This window comes from Scomber japonicus, chromosome 4, assembly GCF_027409825.1.
Source record: "Scomber japonicus isolate fScoJap1 chromosome 4, fScoJap1.pri, whole genome shotgun sequence".
NCBI lineage: Eukaryota > Metazoa > Chordata > Actinopteri > Scombriformes > Scombridae > Scomber > Scomber japonicus.
The window spans coordinates 13,188,126-13,203,225 of NC_070581.1; the positions used below are offsets into that span (position 1 = coordinate 13,188,126).

At 40.8% G+C, this 15,100-nt stretch overlaps 1 protein-coding gene across 4 annotated transcripts in view; it reads right to left on the reverse strand.

Annotated features, from left to right (window-relative positions):
• Positions 1 to 4,292: 4,292 nt before the first annotated feature.
• The window catches only part of ubr4 (ubiquitin protein ligase E3 component n-recognin 4), a 48,558-nt gene continuing 37,750 nt past the window's right edge, over positions 4,293 to 15,100 (reverse strand). For all 4 annotated transcript variants that reach the window (XM_053318191.1, XM_053318190.1, XM_053318189.1 and 1 more), the window contains exons 75-104: positions 14,931 to 15,059; positions 14,485 to 14,834; positions 14,150 to 14,240; positions 13,924 to 14,008; positions 13,316 to 13,443; positions 12,902 to 13,031; positions 12,625 to 12,785; positions 12,319 to 12,428; positions 11,866 to 12,007; positions 11,600 to 11,681; positions 11,284 to 11,457; positions 11,045 to 11,166; positions 10,729 to 10,926; positions 10,475 to 10,555; positions 10,236 to 10,323; positions 9,975 to 10,102; positions 9,505 to 9,612; positions 9,228 to 9,344; positions 8,903 to 9,093; positions 8,518 to 8,691; positions 8,296 to 8,395; positions 7,903 to 8,121; positions 7,652 to 7,765; positions 7,306 to 7,448; positions 7,069 to 7,194; positions 6,778 to 6,972; positions 6,388 to 6,612; positions 6,115 to 6,205; positions 5,570 to 5,732; positions 4,293 to 5,145 (exon numbers count right to left, since the gene is read on the reverse strand). In XM_053318191.1, coding sequence (XP_053174166.1) covers positions 5,081 to 5,145; positions 5,570 to 5,732; positions 6,115 to 6,205; positions 6,388 to 6,612; positions 6,778 to 6,972; positions 7,069 to 7,194; positions 7,306 to 7,448; positions 7,652 to 7,765; positions 7,903 to 8,121; positions 8,296 to 8,395; positions 8,518 to 8,691; positions 8,903 to 9,093; positions 9,228 to 9,344; positions 9,505 to 9,612; positions 9,975 to 10,102; positions 10,236 to 10,323; positions 10,475 to 10,555; positions 10,729 to 10,926; positions 11,045 to 11,166; positions 11,284 to 11,457; positions 11,600 to 11,681; positions 11,866 to 12,007; positions 12,319 to 12,428; positions 12,625 to 12,785; positions 12,902 to 13,031; positions 13,316 to 13,443; positions 13,924 to 14,008; positions 14,150 to 14,240; positions 14,485 to 14,834; positions 14,931 to 15,059 — 4,230 coding nt within the window. In that variant the 3' untranslated portion in view covers positions 4,293 to 5,080. The remainder of the gene's footprint in view (positions 5,146 to 5,569; positions 5,733 to 6,114; positions 6,206 to 6,387; positions 6,613 to 6,777; positions 6,973 to 7,068; positions 7,195 to 7,305; positions 7,449 to 7,651; positions 7,766 to 7,902; positions 8,122 to 8,295; positions 8,396 to 8,517; positions 8,692 to 8,902; positions 9,094 to 9,227; positions 9,345 to 9,504; positions 9,613 to 9,974; positions 10,103 to 10,235; positions 10,324 to 10,474; positions 10,556 to 10,728; positions 10,927 to 11,044; positions 11,167 to 11,283; positions 11,458 to 11,599; positions 11,682 to 11,865; positions 12,008 to 12,318; positions 12,429 to 12,624; positions 12,786 to 12,901; positions 13,032 to 13,315; positions 13,444 to 13,923; positions 14,009 to 14,149; positions 14,241 to 14,484; positions 14,835 to 14,930; positions 15,060 to 15,100) is intronic.

Below are 15,100 nucleotides of genomic sequence, written 5' to 3' on the forward strand. Positions count from 1 at the left end.
AATTCTGCTTCATAATTATATTATTAATTCATATCACAGGATGTTTTCTCTAACTTAACAATTATTCAGATACTAACATTCAATCTTAAAGAGAAACATGTAGGATTTGAAAAGAAGTTTCGGATAAATCTACCATTCACAAAAGCACAAACTTAGAGTTACTTTGATGTTTTCAGATAGTTTGAAACATATCAGCTCATTGAATTGATATTAACTCTCTATTCAAATCACTGAAAGATCAGCGCTCACTAACACTGGATACTTTGCTGTAGAAAGGACTCAGTAGCTTTTGAAGTTCAGTCTGTCATCTTTAATTTATGGTAGATGAACATGATTTGAACTGTCAGAGGAGAAAAGTGCTTCAACTGTAAACATCCCAACAGCCTCCACACTCCCAGCACATGCTCACACATCAGCCATAGACTGACACACTCTCATTCACTTTCTCTCCCACACTCACACACTCACAGCTGGCTGACCTGCCTGCCGCTGGCCACGTCTCAGTCACACGCTCCCTTCCTGCCTGTGTGGAACGTGGGAGCCGCTGTGGTCCCAGGCTTCCCACACTTCAGTGTTAATGACACTGAGGCCAGCCGCACAAAGGAAGTGTGCCCCATCGAACAAAGATTGAGTGACCAACCCCCTCCCAACACACACAGACAGAGACACACACACACACACACTCACACACACACACACACACACACACACACACACACACACACACACACACACACACACACATACACACAGGGCTGTCAACAGGGCTTCCAGGCACACCATCTGGACGGATCTTACGCTATTGTCAGCCAATCAAGCATGGGAGACGCTCACCGTGAGAATTGGAGAGGCTGAAATAGAGAAGGAAAGTTAAAAAAGAATTAGGGTGTGTGTATGTGTGCGTGATTGTATTTGTGTGAATGTGTGTAGGATGGGAAACTTGATCCCCTAAGTTTGTTAAGGAAAACTTCTAAATTGTCTAGATAAAAAGTTCTAGAAGTGAATATTGAGTCACATTATGAGCTTGATGCAACAAAAAAGGAAAATAAACATTTAAGACAGAAATATAAGTTACCATAGATACCATGTGTTGTTTTGTCAACATAAAAAAAATGTGATTAAGTGTGATGATTTCACTTTTTCTACATTTAGGCCTACTCCAATTTTAAAAAGTAATTCAACTTCAGACTTAACATCTCTGTCCACTATTTCTTTTTCAATAGACATACTTCTTCTCCATGTAGGAGGTCTTCAGGCAGATGTTTTCCTCCATGTTCCCACCACATATCACTGCCAGTCTATACAATAACAAGGATATCTGCCTTGTTGTTGCGCATCAGCTGAGCGACAAGCAACAAGCGACCTGCGGAGGGCCCCTCCCACCTGTTTGTTTAGATTGGGGCCATTGTGACTCATGAATTCAACTAATTTATTCACATCCTATTGTCATAACTCTGCTTAGTGATTGGCTAAACACTGTGAGAACCAGCATCACATTAAATCGATGAGAGAGTTGCTATAAGTATAAAAAGGAGGAATGACTCAGAGGGTAAAATCATAACTCTGAACGCCTCTTGAACCCCACACCAGCCTGGACTGACGAGACGCCACCTCTGACTGCATATTAACCATGAGGGATCAGCACACAACGTAAGCTCTAATGAAGAAAACTCTAGAAGTTGTTGGTTTAACATCATCAGCTTCTTTTTGTGTGACTTTATATTCATCAAAAAGGTCATTCTAGGGTCAGAAATGTTTTAGTATCTTGGTTTTGTAAAGCCATCAGTGTTGGTGATAGAAGAATTTAATTCATAGATTAATTCTGTTTCAGTAATTTATCAATACTGATTGAAAGCTCATCTGGATTTGGGGTAGATGTTCAAAGTGATCTGTTAAAGGATTAGTTCACCTAAATGACAAAAAAACCTTTTTTCACTTACCTTTAACCATTTAACCAAGTACAGATGATACTGAAAGCAGTTTTTATAGGGATTATTGCTTAGAGGAACGTAGTTAATGAAAATCTTGAGATAAATGTAATTTTTCCTCTGTAATTTCACCTCTGTTATATTGTTGCAGCAACAGAAATCTCAGAGACATTAATCTAAAAACATGGACACGTTCAAAAAACTGTTTGCACAGTTACATGCCACCAGTGTTAAGGATGGAAATGTACTTAATGTGTCATTTAAAATAGATTACTAGACACATTTAAAACGGGTTTCTCTTCTGTGTATCCAACACTCATCTGTTTCTTCCTCTCTCTCCTCAGCATGTGTAAGATGATGATTTTGGAAAGGAAGTGCACAGACAGAGCAGTGAGGGTCTGCTCAGCCCTGGAGAGCCAACTCACCACTGGCATGTCCAGCTCTGACGTGTGGGACAAGACGGTCTCCTTCTTCACAGTGAAAAAAGCCTTGATTTTCCACAACGGCTATACCAAATCCTCCAGAGAGGCCATGCGGCTGTTCCCTTCACCTGCCGAGGATGTGGCACCGCTGTACTGCCAGTAAAGAATGGACACGTACATGATGAAATGAGATCTATTTACAAGTTTTGATGCACTGAACAAAGCAGCATTGTGTCAAGAAGATCCAAATGGAAAAACAAATCTATTTTTTTAAAGCCTTTTTTCTGTTTTAAACCTATTTTATTTGGGTTTTTCCTCTCCACAGTAATATGGAAAAGATGAGTTTCTTCCCATCATCTGTGACCATGAACACTGTGATCTTATTGGGCCAAAATGGGCCTTTAAATGTGCATTTTATGCCTTAACCCTCGGAACTCCTTGAGACAGGTCACTTAAAGACCATGTTGTTGAGGTTTTGTGGAATTAAAAGCCATATTCCTTTGTATAAAGGTGAAGTGTTTATGCCAATGCATACTATATGTTTAATGTTTTCAGGACATTGTGAGTGATGTTTCTTTTAGTTGCTGTGTATAAATGTTTCAAATCAAGTCTAAAATGAAATGTGCAATATGTGCTTTCATATGCTAAGTGAAAATAAATTGACATTGAATATTTACACTGCGTTGGTTTGTGTTGATTATTTCCTGATGCCAGTTAACAGATTTTGGCCATTCATAGTGTTTGGTAGAAAAATAAATCCTGTTATTCACAGTTTACACTGGAAATGGGGAGCTGCACTTGTCATGTCTCACACATCTCAATGTTTTAAAGAATGTCGCCTCCTAGTGGCCTTTATACTATAATGCCTCATATATAGGCAAAAACCAAGGTAAAAACTTCAAGATGCACAAGTGAAAAATCTCCATTGAAAGTCCTTGCAGCTTTTGCTACAGTTTCAGGTGTAATATAGCAGAAGACATTGTGGAGGTGAGACACTAATTTAGCTTTCAGAGCAACATGATCAGTTGTTGGTAACCCTGGTGTGTAGTAGTGTGTATGATCTGCTGGAGCCTTTACTTGTCATAGCAGGGAAAGCACAGGTGTAACTGATAACATTAATGATGGTTGTGTTATGTTACGTGTCTGTAAGTTGTGCCAGTGATCCAGCACCCTGAAACTGAAGCAGTTAAGTACATCTATCATAATTGGTATCATTTACACATGTGCTTCTCCTTATGTGACACTGTGACTAGAACAGAAGAGGTTACCCTGGATCAGATTTGGAATTATTACGGCTTTATTAATCATAGACTAAATTCAAAAAGCAGACATTCAGCAACATTTGAACATTGTAGCAGCGGGAATAGGCGAATTAACAATAAATTGGGTGAACTCCACACCATGCATTCAGCTCTCAAGTACAAGGACTCTGTTTTAACTGTATGTTGAGAAGGTGATCAATCGCTGAGGAGAAAACTCAGCGGCACTTTGCTTTCCAGAAATCAGTCCGGAGTGTTGCCGGTTATTTTGGGGATTACCCATATCTTAACAAACAGAGAAGAGAGGCTTAGTAAAGGAAGTGGTAAAAAACAAACTGAATGACAAAAAAAAGTCAAAGAAAAAAGTGTTTAAGGATATAATGCAAGTCCGTTTTATTATTAATTTAAACAGGTCTGAAATTTCATTGCAACAGGTGGAATCTTTCACAAGTCCAAAGTTCCCTTCGTCACAGGATGAAATTAAAACAAACTTTTATTCATCGTTATTTTCCCCATGTTGCTTCTGAGGTTGATAAAAGAAACCTTAAACATACGCACTAAATGAAACAAAAACCTTTTTTCCTGTCCATCACTCAAATTCCAGTTAGAACCTACATGAAGACCAAACAGCAAAAGCCTGGAAGAAAAGGACAAGTTAGCTCGCAACCATGTGACACTTCTGCCATTTTAAAAAGCCCTGACCAAAAACAAACTTTAACCCAAGAAACAAAAAAAGGAAAAACAAGATAAAATCAAATTCCACTCTCAATATGTGGTGGGTCAAATCCCAAAACTTGTTTTTAGTTATCTTAACATTGCACCCAATACAGGGAGGGGAAAAGCCTGAAAACATCCACCCTAAAACAGAATTCACAAGATATTCCCTCGGTTATCTATCAAGCATGAATAATTAGATTCTCTCGTCAGCACAGAAAGCAGCCTGCCGTTCTGTGACGATCTCTGATGTCCTTTAAAGACACAACAACGATGAAGCTTCAGGTTTGTTGGCGGTAATAGTCACGAACCAGAAAATACACACAATGTCTCTGGTTCTATTATCATCGGGTCCCAGATCTCGTCTCAAGCTTGGAGAGAATCCGAGTCACGTCCTCAACTCTGGATCAACGTGGTCTCAATCAGAAGAGCGACGTGTAAATTCTGTTTTAGAGTGTGTGTCCCCCCGTTCTTTAACAGCGTTGTATTTTTTTTGTGTTAATGTTACATAGATGTTGCCAGAAGTGGATGATTTTTAGACTACACATAGTTTCTGCTTAAGTTTAATTTGAAGTTGTTGTATGGGGAGGGAGGTGAGTAGGAAGCATGGTGTATACTCTGTGTGTGTGTACTCTGCGTGTGTGTCAGTGTGTAAAAAGAGAAAGAATTTTGGTAGGTGTCCCGACGTTATTTTGCAGGGCTGCTGTGTTTTTTTTCTTCTTTTTTTCTTTTGGAGGGTGTTGGGTGAGGTTGGCCATCAGGGCAAAGAGTTCAACAAATCCTGCAGGAAGAGGTCTGGGTCGGCGATATCAGAAAGGAGACCTGGAAGAGAAACATCATTTTCTGTTAACATAAGCAAGCAGTTACGATGACAAAGTAGAGACATTCTAGCTCTGTCAGTTGAGTCATCGTAGGCTAGTCGTGCTCTCAAATTAAATCAAATTTTTACACCCACATGACTTAGTAAATAAAAATGTGGGCCAAGTACAAACTGTCATTTAACCTGCTGGCAGCAAACACTCCAACTAGAGAAAGATTACTGACACTTTGGTCTTTTCTTCCAGTTAAGTCACAGACAAACATGACATGCACACAGTCTGTATTGGACTATTTAAATGACAAAAGTAGTAATTTTCTTTGATTAACATTGGGAGCTTCTGAGTCGCTTTTAAAGGTCTTTGTATTTTTCAGTTTACACAATTGAGCAGGTAGGTATAGAGGTGATCAGGCGTGAATATATACTGACCTACTACATCAAAGAACTCTGACAAGGATTCGGCGGGCATGAGTTCATCCTGGAAGGACCTGAGCACGCGCTCTGAGGCCTCGTAGATGGGCATGTCGTTGTGACGGACATATTCTGCCAGCGAGAAGGACCAGCCCCCCTCTGTGTTGCTGGTGGGTACTTTCTGCAAAGCCAAAGAGAATAGAAGAAAGAGGCAGTGTGATAAGTTCATCAAGTGACAGCTGACACATTTTCAAATGTTACATCATCTGTGCTTCCAGTAACAACACTGTACGACTGTCCAGCTGCAGTCAAAACTTTGGTTAACTGCATTAAGAGATTTTCCTTTTGTTGCATCACTGTTCACCAAGCCTGTGTTATGAGTTACATTTGATTCACACACTAAAAAGATGGATTAAACATGTCTCTATAGGTGATTTCTCTAAGACAAATCAGAACACAGTCAATAAAAGCATCCTGATCTCATGCATAGTACAGGAGAATATCATCATGATGCGTTTGTGGCATCAACATGAACAATGGTTTTTAAATCTGAACACATTTACCCTGAACATGTCGTAGACGAGATCCACCAGGCCCCAGAAGAGGAGAGGCGAGCGATAGACTGCATATTCCTTTGGTGCTTTATCTGTGAGTCTGATAATCAAAGCAAAAAAAAAAAAAAAGAAGAATGTTTTACTGAATATGGTTCACAGCATTCAGTACAATCAAACACAAATCTGCAAGCAAATATTTATGTAAGACATGCTCCTAACTTTTTCCAACTATAAATATTTCTGTGTAAAAACAAAGAAAATGAAAAAGCAAAAGTGTCGTACTTGTTGGTGCCGACTGCTGAGACCTTGCGGGCGTGTGCGGTGACCAGGAGTCTTCGTAGGAAGTATAAACGTGAAGTCCTCCAGCGTTCAGGTGGCATAATGTGCATGGCCAAGATGGTGAAATAGTGCGATCCTTCAACCTCGTATGAGTTCTCCACCCATTTCTCACATGGCTGCTCCTGGAAACTCTGCAGGTTCTTCTCCTCCCGCGACGTAGCTCTCGTACTGCAGAGGCAGAGTTTTCAAAGGGAGATAGTCAATACCAGCCAAATTTGATTACATAGAGGGACTTATAGTTCATGTGTCATCTTTATACCTCATGAAACTCTAGAAACTGGTCATTGGAACTGACTGAATGGATTTTTTAGAGTCAGGTAAAAAGGTACATACGTGTTTAGCACATAGAGCACAGTGTGGATGATGTAGGGGATGAGATGGATGTTGCTCTCTCGGCCTCCTCCTCCTGTGTCCACGCTGAACGATTGTTCGGTAGCAAAGCGAAGGAACAGCAGTTTGGTGTCGTGGATGTTGAGTTGGTATGTGGGCTCCCGCTGGCCTGTGCACTCTTGCAGATATGTGTTGTGCCTGTGTGTCAGAGAGAAATTCAGTTGGGAATGATTTACTGTCTGCTTGATGAAGGAATATTATAATGTCTGTCAGTGTGCTGATTTATATTTTAACCTTGCTAAGCATGTAGCAAATGCTGATTCTGGCACATGTGGCCCCCACACAGGAAGCAGTCCATTGCACTTGGTGTTGGCGTTCTGGAGAGCGGCACTTTCCCACTCCTCTCGTCCACGGGCCAGCCTGCTCCGGAGAAAAGGAAAATTAAAAATCTCTGTAATACTGAATGAAACATCACAGCAGAGAATTTCTGAGGTCTTCTGAACGTCAGCAGGTAAATGTAGATGTTGTTACCTGACAGCTGCCAGATGGCAGTCGTAGTGAACTATGTTAAAGTGCGACACAGTGCTGTAGCCCTGCTGCTTGCGAGGTTTGTTTTCATAGTCCTCCAAGGCCACACGTTTTGTGAAAGTGTAAATCCCCAAGACTTTGGTTGGCTAGAGAAAGAAAGACAAGGATCGAGACATTAATTCAAAACACAAGTTGGTTCAGTATACATGAAGATTTGTAAGTCAGCTGCAATCATGTTTCATATTATTAGTTATATTACTAGTTATATCAGTGAGTCTGATAATCAAAATGATCTAATCCAAACTAAAGAGTGCAACTTTCTGTCACCATCTCAGCTGTGTGGTTGTACCTGGAACTTGTAACCTTCTCTACAGATACAGCAAGTTAAGCCAGGTTCCTCTATGAGCTCCTCCATCTGTTTCAACAGTGAGGTCTTGGTCACCACTTGCCCCTTCTCATTGGTCTGAAAGACACATACATATAAACAAATTCATCAGTTTATCATTGTGCTGTATTAATGATGGCAGAGGTATAAATGAACAGTAGTTAAAATACAATGAAGGAAATAAAAGAAAAAGTTAAAGAACAGAGGAAGAGTACCGTCATGCCCAGTGTTCCCAGAGCTTTCTGTCTCATGGCCATAGCCATGCGTTTCTTCTCTGCTCTGGTTTCCCTGCGGGCTGCTTCAATCTTCAAGTTGACGTCACTGTGCTCCCTCAGTGCCTCCAGGAGGTTTTCAGCCAACGTGCCAATGCCTTCGTCACTGGATACCTGCTCCAGCTTGTGCAAGTTGGTTATTGAATCAGTGCCTATCAGCACCTACACAGAGGAAAGAAAACATCCAGTCAATACAGTCCAAGGTTTTTGATGCTGAGTTTAGACGCAGATCAAATATTTGAATTGTCCGTCTCTAAACTTTGGTAATCGGCATATATGGAGATTTTCCTGCGTAATCAGCTCCAGTGGAGTTTTTCCAATATGAATATTCAGTACCTGTGTGGGGGGATGCTGGGTAGCCAAACCACGGAGCAATCTGAGGATGAAGGGTAGAGCTGGCCGAGAGAGGAACTTCTTCCAAACATCTGCGTCCAGACTAATGAGAAAGTTCAGGACAAGAAGAAAATGGTTGATCTAATCAGGCACATACTGTAGATTTGATTACATCACAGGTTTTGAAGGACAATCTTTGTGCACTCAAAACTAAATGAGACATACTTTTTGGCATTTGGGATATGTTTCTTCATGTAGTCCAATGCACTCTGAGTGATTCCTTTCTGGAGAATAAGATCTTTCAGCTGGTGGCCGTTGCTATTATTTTTGATTCCAGCAGCAATTTTACAGAAGCAGTCCAAAAACACTTTGTCATCAGCACTATGCTCCTCGTCGTACCTTAGGAAACAAAAAAAGAGGTCAGTTTTACTCAGTCACAAATTTCAATACCAAAACTCATCGCAACTCTGTCTGAAATTTGAGATTCCCTCCATAATCAATCAAACAACTTTTCTAATGGGAGAACACAGCCATTTAAAGCTTTATCATTATCCATTTTTAAAACTCCACATATTCTCTCATTTGTAAGTGAAAGCAGAGTGATGCCCACTTGTCAAAGCTGCAACATGGTTTGAAGCGCTCCACCAAGATCCTCATCTTCTCCAGTTCACCGAATGACAGGTATGGAATGATGCGCAGCAGACCCTGCAGCACACTGGGGTTGGAGCGCACAAACAGGGTGTTGATCTGGTCTAACAACATGACCAGTTGATCTTTGTCTCCAGTGAGCAGCAGGTTACCCTGCAGAAAACAAACAAGTCCAGATTTAAAGCAAACAATTTAGGAGGATTTTTGAGGTTTTGGTAATACTATAGTGTCAGAGGTTTCTATATTTCTTCTTTACTTGGAGGGGTGAATGTGTTTTCGATGCTTACCTTATCCTCTGAGATCTCTGCATTGGCTTCATCCAGAATGATCTCCATGATGCTCAGAACTTGCTCTGCTATGGAGGCTCCTCCACTGTCCTTACTCTCCTGTTCTGCCACTAGAGCCTGAAAACAGACATAGAAATGTACTGTTTTAACACACTTAAAAAAAAAACAACTATATAGCCTGGAGAAAAATGAAACAAAATTTGGTTGTATTTTTCTGCACCAGATTGAACCTCCTCCACACTAATGTAACCAATACAACACAATGTTACACACTCACCAGGTTTAGAGTTCCCAGCATCACGTTAAGTGTGTTCATCTCTGGTTTGACAAGCTGCTGCCTGTTGATCTTCACCTTCACACAATAACTGAACAACTTCAGCAAAACCTGTGAGTGAAAGAGACACTAGTTAACTCTGCTGCTCTGTGGTTGTTGTTAATGATTGCACAAGCAACTACTGTATCTTTTCTGCTCCTGTAAATATCAGACTATACAGCCAATGATGGAGTTTCTATGTAAACTACTGAAATGGCTAACCTGTTACAAAAGAGCTAACGCTGATGGGATTAAAACTTGAAAATGTGATGAATATACAGACTTTGATCTGCCTTCCTTCCTAACATTTTTGTTGGAATATGTTACAATTTATTTTATCATTATAATCAATTATAAACTGCTGCCTGAACAATAACCAAAGAAATTTCAGTGTTCCAGTTTGCTTTGAAGATGAGAGAATAAAGATGTCTTACAGTGAGCAGGTGCCGTCCTTGCTTAAAATCTTTAATTCCAGACAGCCGGTTCAGCATACACTCCAGTCCTCCACACTGTGCCATGACTCCTGCCATTTTGTAGACCTCCTCATCATCCTCCTCCTCATCTGTAAGAAGGCATTGTTGTAATGAGATGTTACACGTTCATCATTTCTTGGTACAAGTGACAGCAAAGAACAAGTAGATTATGAGACGTGAAAGAAGCTTTGACTCATAATTATGAACAACTGTAAATCTAACCTGTGGTTGAATCCAGTGACTCTATGAACTCCTCAGTTGCATCTCCCAGCAGACCTCTCATTCGATAAATGATTCTCATTGGCTCACCCTAAAAAAAAGAAAGCAGACTCAATTACTAACACTAAATGCATTATTATACTACTTTAAAGAGCATTATAAGAACTGAATCTAAATCTAAACAACTTCAGATGACAGTAAAAAGGTAATTCTTTCACTGACAAACTAACTAGGACACTCACCTCATTTGTGGGGCACCAGACCTTCTTGTAGACTTCTGCTACTGACAGATCCAAGCTAATGATTTTGTTGTTTACCAAAAGCTGAGGAGAACAAGGTGGCATCAAATATTTGTTGAAACTTGTCAGCTTTTAGAATTGCATGGAAAACAGTGAATAGTTTGATAACAGCTAGCAACAAAACAAGAAATTGAATTATAAGTATGAGGAGGATGGAAATAAAAATAAGACAAAGCAGCTAAAATATGTAATTTTACCTCCATGCCACTGTCGTCTTCAAGAAGCGCCACCAGGTCACAGTCTTGGCAGATCTTGTTCTTGATGTCCCTCATTAGAGGGCCTATCCCAGGCTCGTTGCTGCTGTAGGGGTTTCCTGGCATGCGGCCCTGGAGGAAGTCTTCCTGTTGGGGATCTTTTTCCAGGGTCACAAAGAACTCTGTCACCTCATTTTCCTCCTGAATGCAAAGGATGACAGAAGTTTCAGATGAAGGAAACTTCACAGCTACACTGGATTTCAGAGGAATATCTGTAGGACTTTTTAAACTGAAATACAGCAGGATAAAGCTAACTCACAGGATAAATAATGCTGCAGAGTCTCTCAAAAATGAATACGGGTGTCCTGTAGTCATCCAGATTGTACCGCTTTGCAGTCTCTATGCACACGGCCATGAAGGCTTTGGTTTCAGACTCAGTACCTATGAACACAAGATTGTTTTAAACACATATTGCTTTTTCTGCATTACTTTATGACAGAAGATTCTTTGTGGAACATGGTCAGATTTCATGTCGGCTGAACTTGAGTCAGTGCAGACCTGTTGTCATGTCCTCCAGCATCTCAAGCAGCATGTCCTGAGTCTCATCGATGAGCTTGGTACGCTGCACCACCAACTTCCTCAGGCACAGGTAGCCGTTGAGCACTGTGCCGACCAACCTGCTTTTGAAATGCCGCTTAATGGACTCAACCTCCACGAAAGAGGACAGCAATCCTGCAGAGACACCCATCACACCAATTATTAGAAGTCTGCTTGTGGTATAAAAATCTATATCATTTATTCTATAAGGTTGGGAAAAGTGTTACTCATGTTGAATTTGATTGTAAGATCAACAATTGGATGAAAACTAGCATACCAGTCAAGCTCTTGAGGGCGTAGCCTTGCTGCAAGTCTGTGCTGAGTGTAGCCTCCTCAAGAGCCAGCAGATTGGCTATTTCCTAAACAGAAAATTAAACAATAAATTGAAAGCTATCATTATATTTGGTGAAATTGACATTAAGTATAACATCAGTTAGGATACCAAACATTTGAAATGTATTTAAGTACAAGAAATTAATGCTCATTTTAATGAATTTCGCTTCATTTAATAAAACCTGTAAAGCAGCTAGGTAAAAGTGTTACCTTGGTAATCAGGTTCCCGATGTAGGGTAGGACTCCCCGAGCAGCCAGGTAAACCTTCCAGTGAGTTGGCTTGATCAGCTTCTGGTACAGACCCAGGTACTCCACCGCACACTCTCCAGCCACGCTCAGCTCATCCAGGTAACTAACAGACACACAAAGTGATTTTACACTATGTCTGACTTTCAGATAAACTTTATGTGCCTCAATCTTGGGGTTTTTATTTTTGGTCTTTTCAACAGTTTTCATACTTCAGCTTAATAGGTTTTGTAAACTCCAACAAAAGCTAAGCATACGATAAAAACAGTACAATAAATTTTACATTTAATAACATTTCACATTAACTTTTTGTACTAGGGAAATCTTCCTGTGATCTAACGACAGTCTGTGTATATCTCATAATACTGCACAGTGGGATGTTTGTTCGTCTTGCTGCTTTCTGTTTGAGGCTCATACCTGGTTAGCAGGTCCAGGACTTGTTGCTTGCGGCTGGGGATTGTGGTCAGGGCCTCCACAATAGTGCAGGCTGCCTGTCTGGCTGCCTGAGTGGCAGGCGTGAAGAGGACCTGCAGCAAATATAACAACAATTTTGTTTAAAGTAGCTGCACTGACCAGTTAAAGAAACAACAAGGCCAAACATACTATTACAATTTCTCGATGTTAAAATGGTCACTAGCTCATAATCTGGTTTCTAACGGAGGGTATTTATATGTGCACTAATGAGGATGATAATCAGAGCTTCAAAAACACTTCTTTTTTTACCTGCCGCAGCCAGTTGTTGTGGCTCAGCTTGAGCAGGCGAGGGAAAAGGCTTTCACCTTTTCTGGACCTCATGAACTGTTTCCACTTCCACACATACTTCTCCAGCAGGTACTGCTTCCGCAACTCAGCCTTCCCCTGAGGCTTCGACATGTTCTCCTGGCCTGTGATGATCAAGATAAAATCAGTTGTGAAAAACGAGTCTTAGTTTTCATTATAAAATTTAGACCACTGTGTTTAACCAATGATGTACTGACTATTTGTCCAAAGCTGTACTTACATCTTGCTGGGAGACATTTTTTCCAGGCCTCATAAGATGCTTTGGGGTCCTTCTTGAGCCACAGTTGGGCCTGGGCATGGATTTCATTACTATACGGCCTGACTGTGGTCAGAGACTCAATTGCAGCATCCTTAAAACAAACAGACATCACAAAGTGGTTATTGAATGTGTAACTCTTACATTTCCTGAGCTGGCATTTCCTAAACCTGCTTATTTTTAAAGATTTTTTTTTTTCTGATTAAAATAAAAGGGCATTCAGTGTTTTTTCTTCTAGAACATATATTGCAAAATAGTCTCTGGTACTATGTTTGGTCCTTAAACTAAAATGCACCTGTGACATTACACACGCCTCACTTAATGCAGAGGAAACCATAACTTAGCAATAGCTGGGCAGCAGAGTCACACAATATTTACCTTGTTCTTCTTGCTAGTGGGAGCTGGAGGTTTGATAAGTTTTTGCAGGATTCTCAGGCACATGAGAGTGATGTTCTCCACCACCACAGGCGTCTTTATATTCACCGACATGAGGAACAAACTGAGGGCTACATGAACAAAAAACGCAGTGCTTTTAGACACAGACCACACTTGCAATTAATCACAATGATGTTTCTAACGACGTAGAGGATAGATGCAGGATAGCTGAGTCAAACCATGACTGTAGCACCATACATTCATTTACTGTCAAATATAAACAAGATAGTAGCTGGTTGTTCCCAATGTTGAGTCAACAATGGAGAGGCTAGACAGAGTTATAAGTTCCCAGTTAATATTTAAGCAATCTCTCTCCTCCCTGACCAGCACTACAGAGTTTAAGGATTGTCTGTAATATTAGTGGGTTGTTTTTTTGGTGTTGTTTTTTTTAGCAAGCTCCACATTGTACAGAAAAAGACAAAAATGAATGGGAAAGAAGGATTTAAAGCCTTAGTAACCTGGAAAAGAAGTCAAAACTATGATCTGCCCCTCAGTGAAAAGTGGACAGGCCACATGTCAGCTTTCAATCAGAGATAGGAAATCAGGCTTACCACATCGCAATCGTAACTCCCAGCATCCTCCCTCCTTTGAAATAGAGTCTGTCAGCAGCAGCATTTCATACTGCAGATTACTAACCTGTTTGGAAAACAAAGACATCATATTCTAATTAAATTCTCAAGTTAACAAGGCAAGTTGTTGTTTAAATTTAAAAAAAAAATTCCCCAGTGTTTTCATTTTATTAACACTGGTTTATGTAGGATATGGAAAAGGACATACCAGGTCAGGATTAGCCCAGTGACCTTTGAGGGCAGCCGACACCTTGGCGATGATGAGGTCATTCATCTGTTGAGTGGCCTCTGGGTGATCTCTGAGCCAGAAAAATATGAAAGGAATCAAGAGACAAACCGTTAATGAATCACCATTAAAACATACTTTATGTGCACACAGCAAATAGTTTAATTTATTGTTTCAATATATTTTCAGTTGGATTTACTGTCCCAAAGTCTGTCAGTGTTGAGAGACGTGCTTTAGCCACTGAGCTGAAGTTATGTAAACATTCAACTTCTAGTCAACTCTTCTATTTAACTACAACATATGGAGGAGGGAAATACCTGGTGAGGAGACAGACCAGCTGGCGTACCTCCTCCCTCATGGCTGCTGTGCCTCGCCGCAAGTTATACTCAAAGAGCTCACGGATGAGCCCCTGGAGGACCAGGATCTGTCTGAGTGCTGGGTTAGTGGCCAGTGCGCGGAGCAGTGTGATACAGTGACCTGTGACAGCTGAGGCACAGCCATAGCACTTGTTGGAGGAGGTGTGGCCACAGCCGAGCACAGAGAGGGCACGGTACTGGCTAGCGGTGATGGTGGGCTGGTGGCTGCTGCTGCTGCGAGATGACTTGGTGGCAGCCTCTCGCTGCTGCAGATCATACTCCAACAGTTCTTTACGAGATGCAAGAACTTTCTGTGAACAAGAACAAAAAGCCAGAGTTATGAGCACAACAAACAATAAAAAAAAGCCAACAGTTGCAAGAAAAATGAACTTGTTTTCCTCTCTAACCTGTATAATCTTGGAGAGTTCATCAAATGAGGTCTTGCAGTCTCCACTGTACTCTTGAGCCAGCTGCTGAATGTATCTGTTCACATTGGCAGATGACGCGCCAAGACCTGCACCTGCTCCAGTGTCATCCTGGAAGGGAAATAAGAAAAAGAAGATATGAATGTGGATGG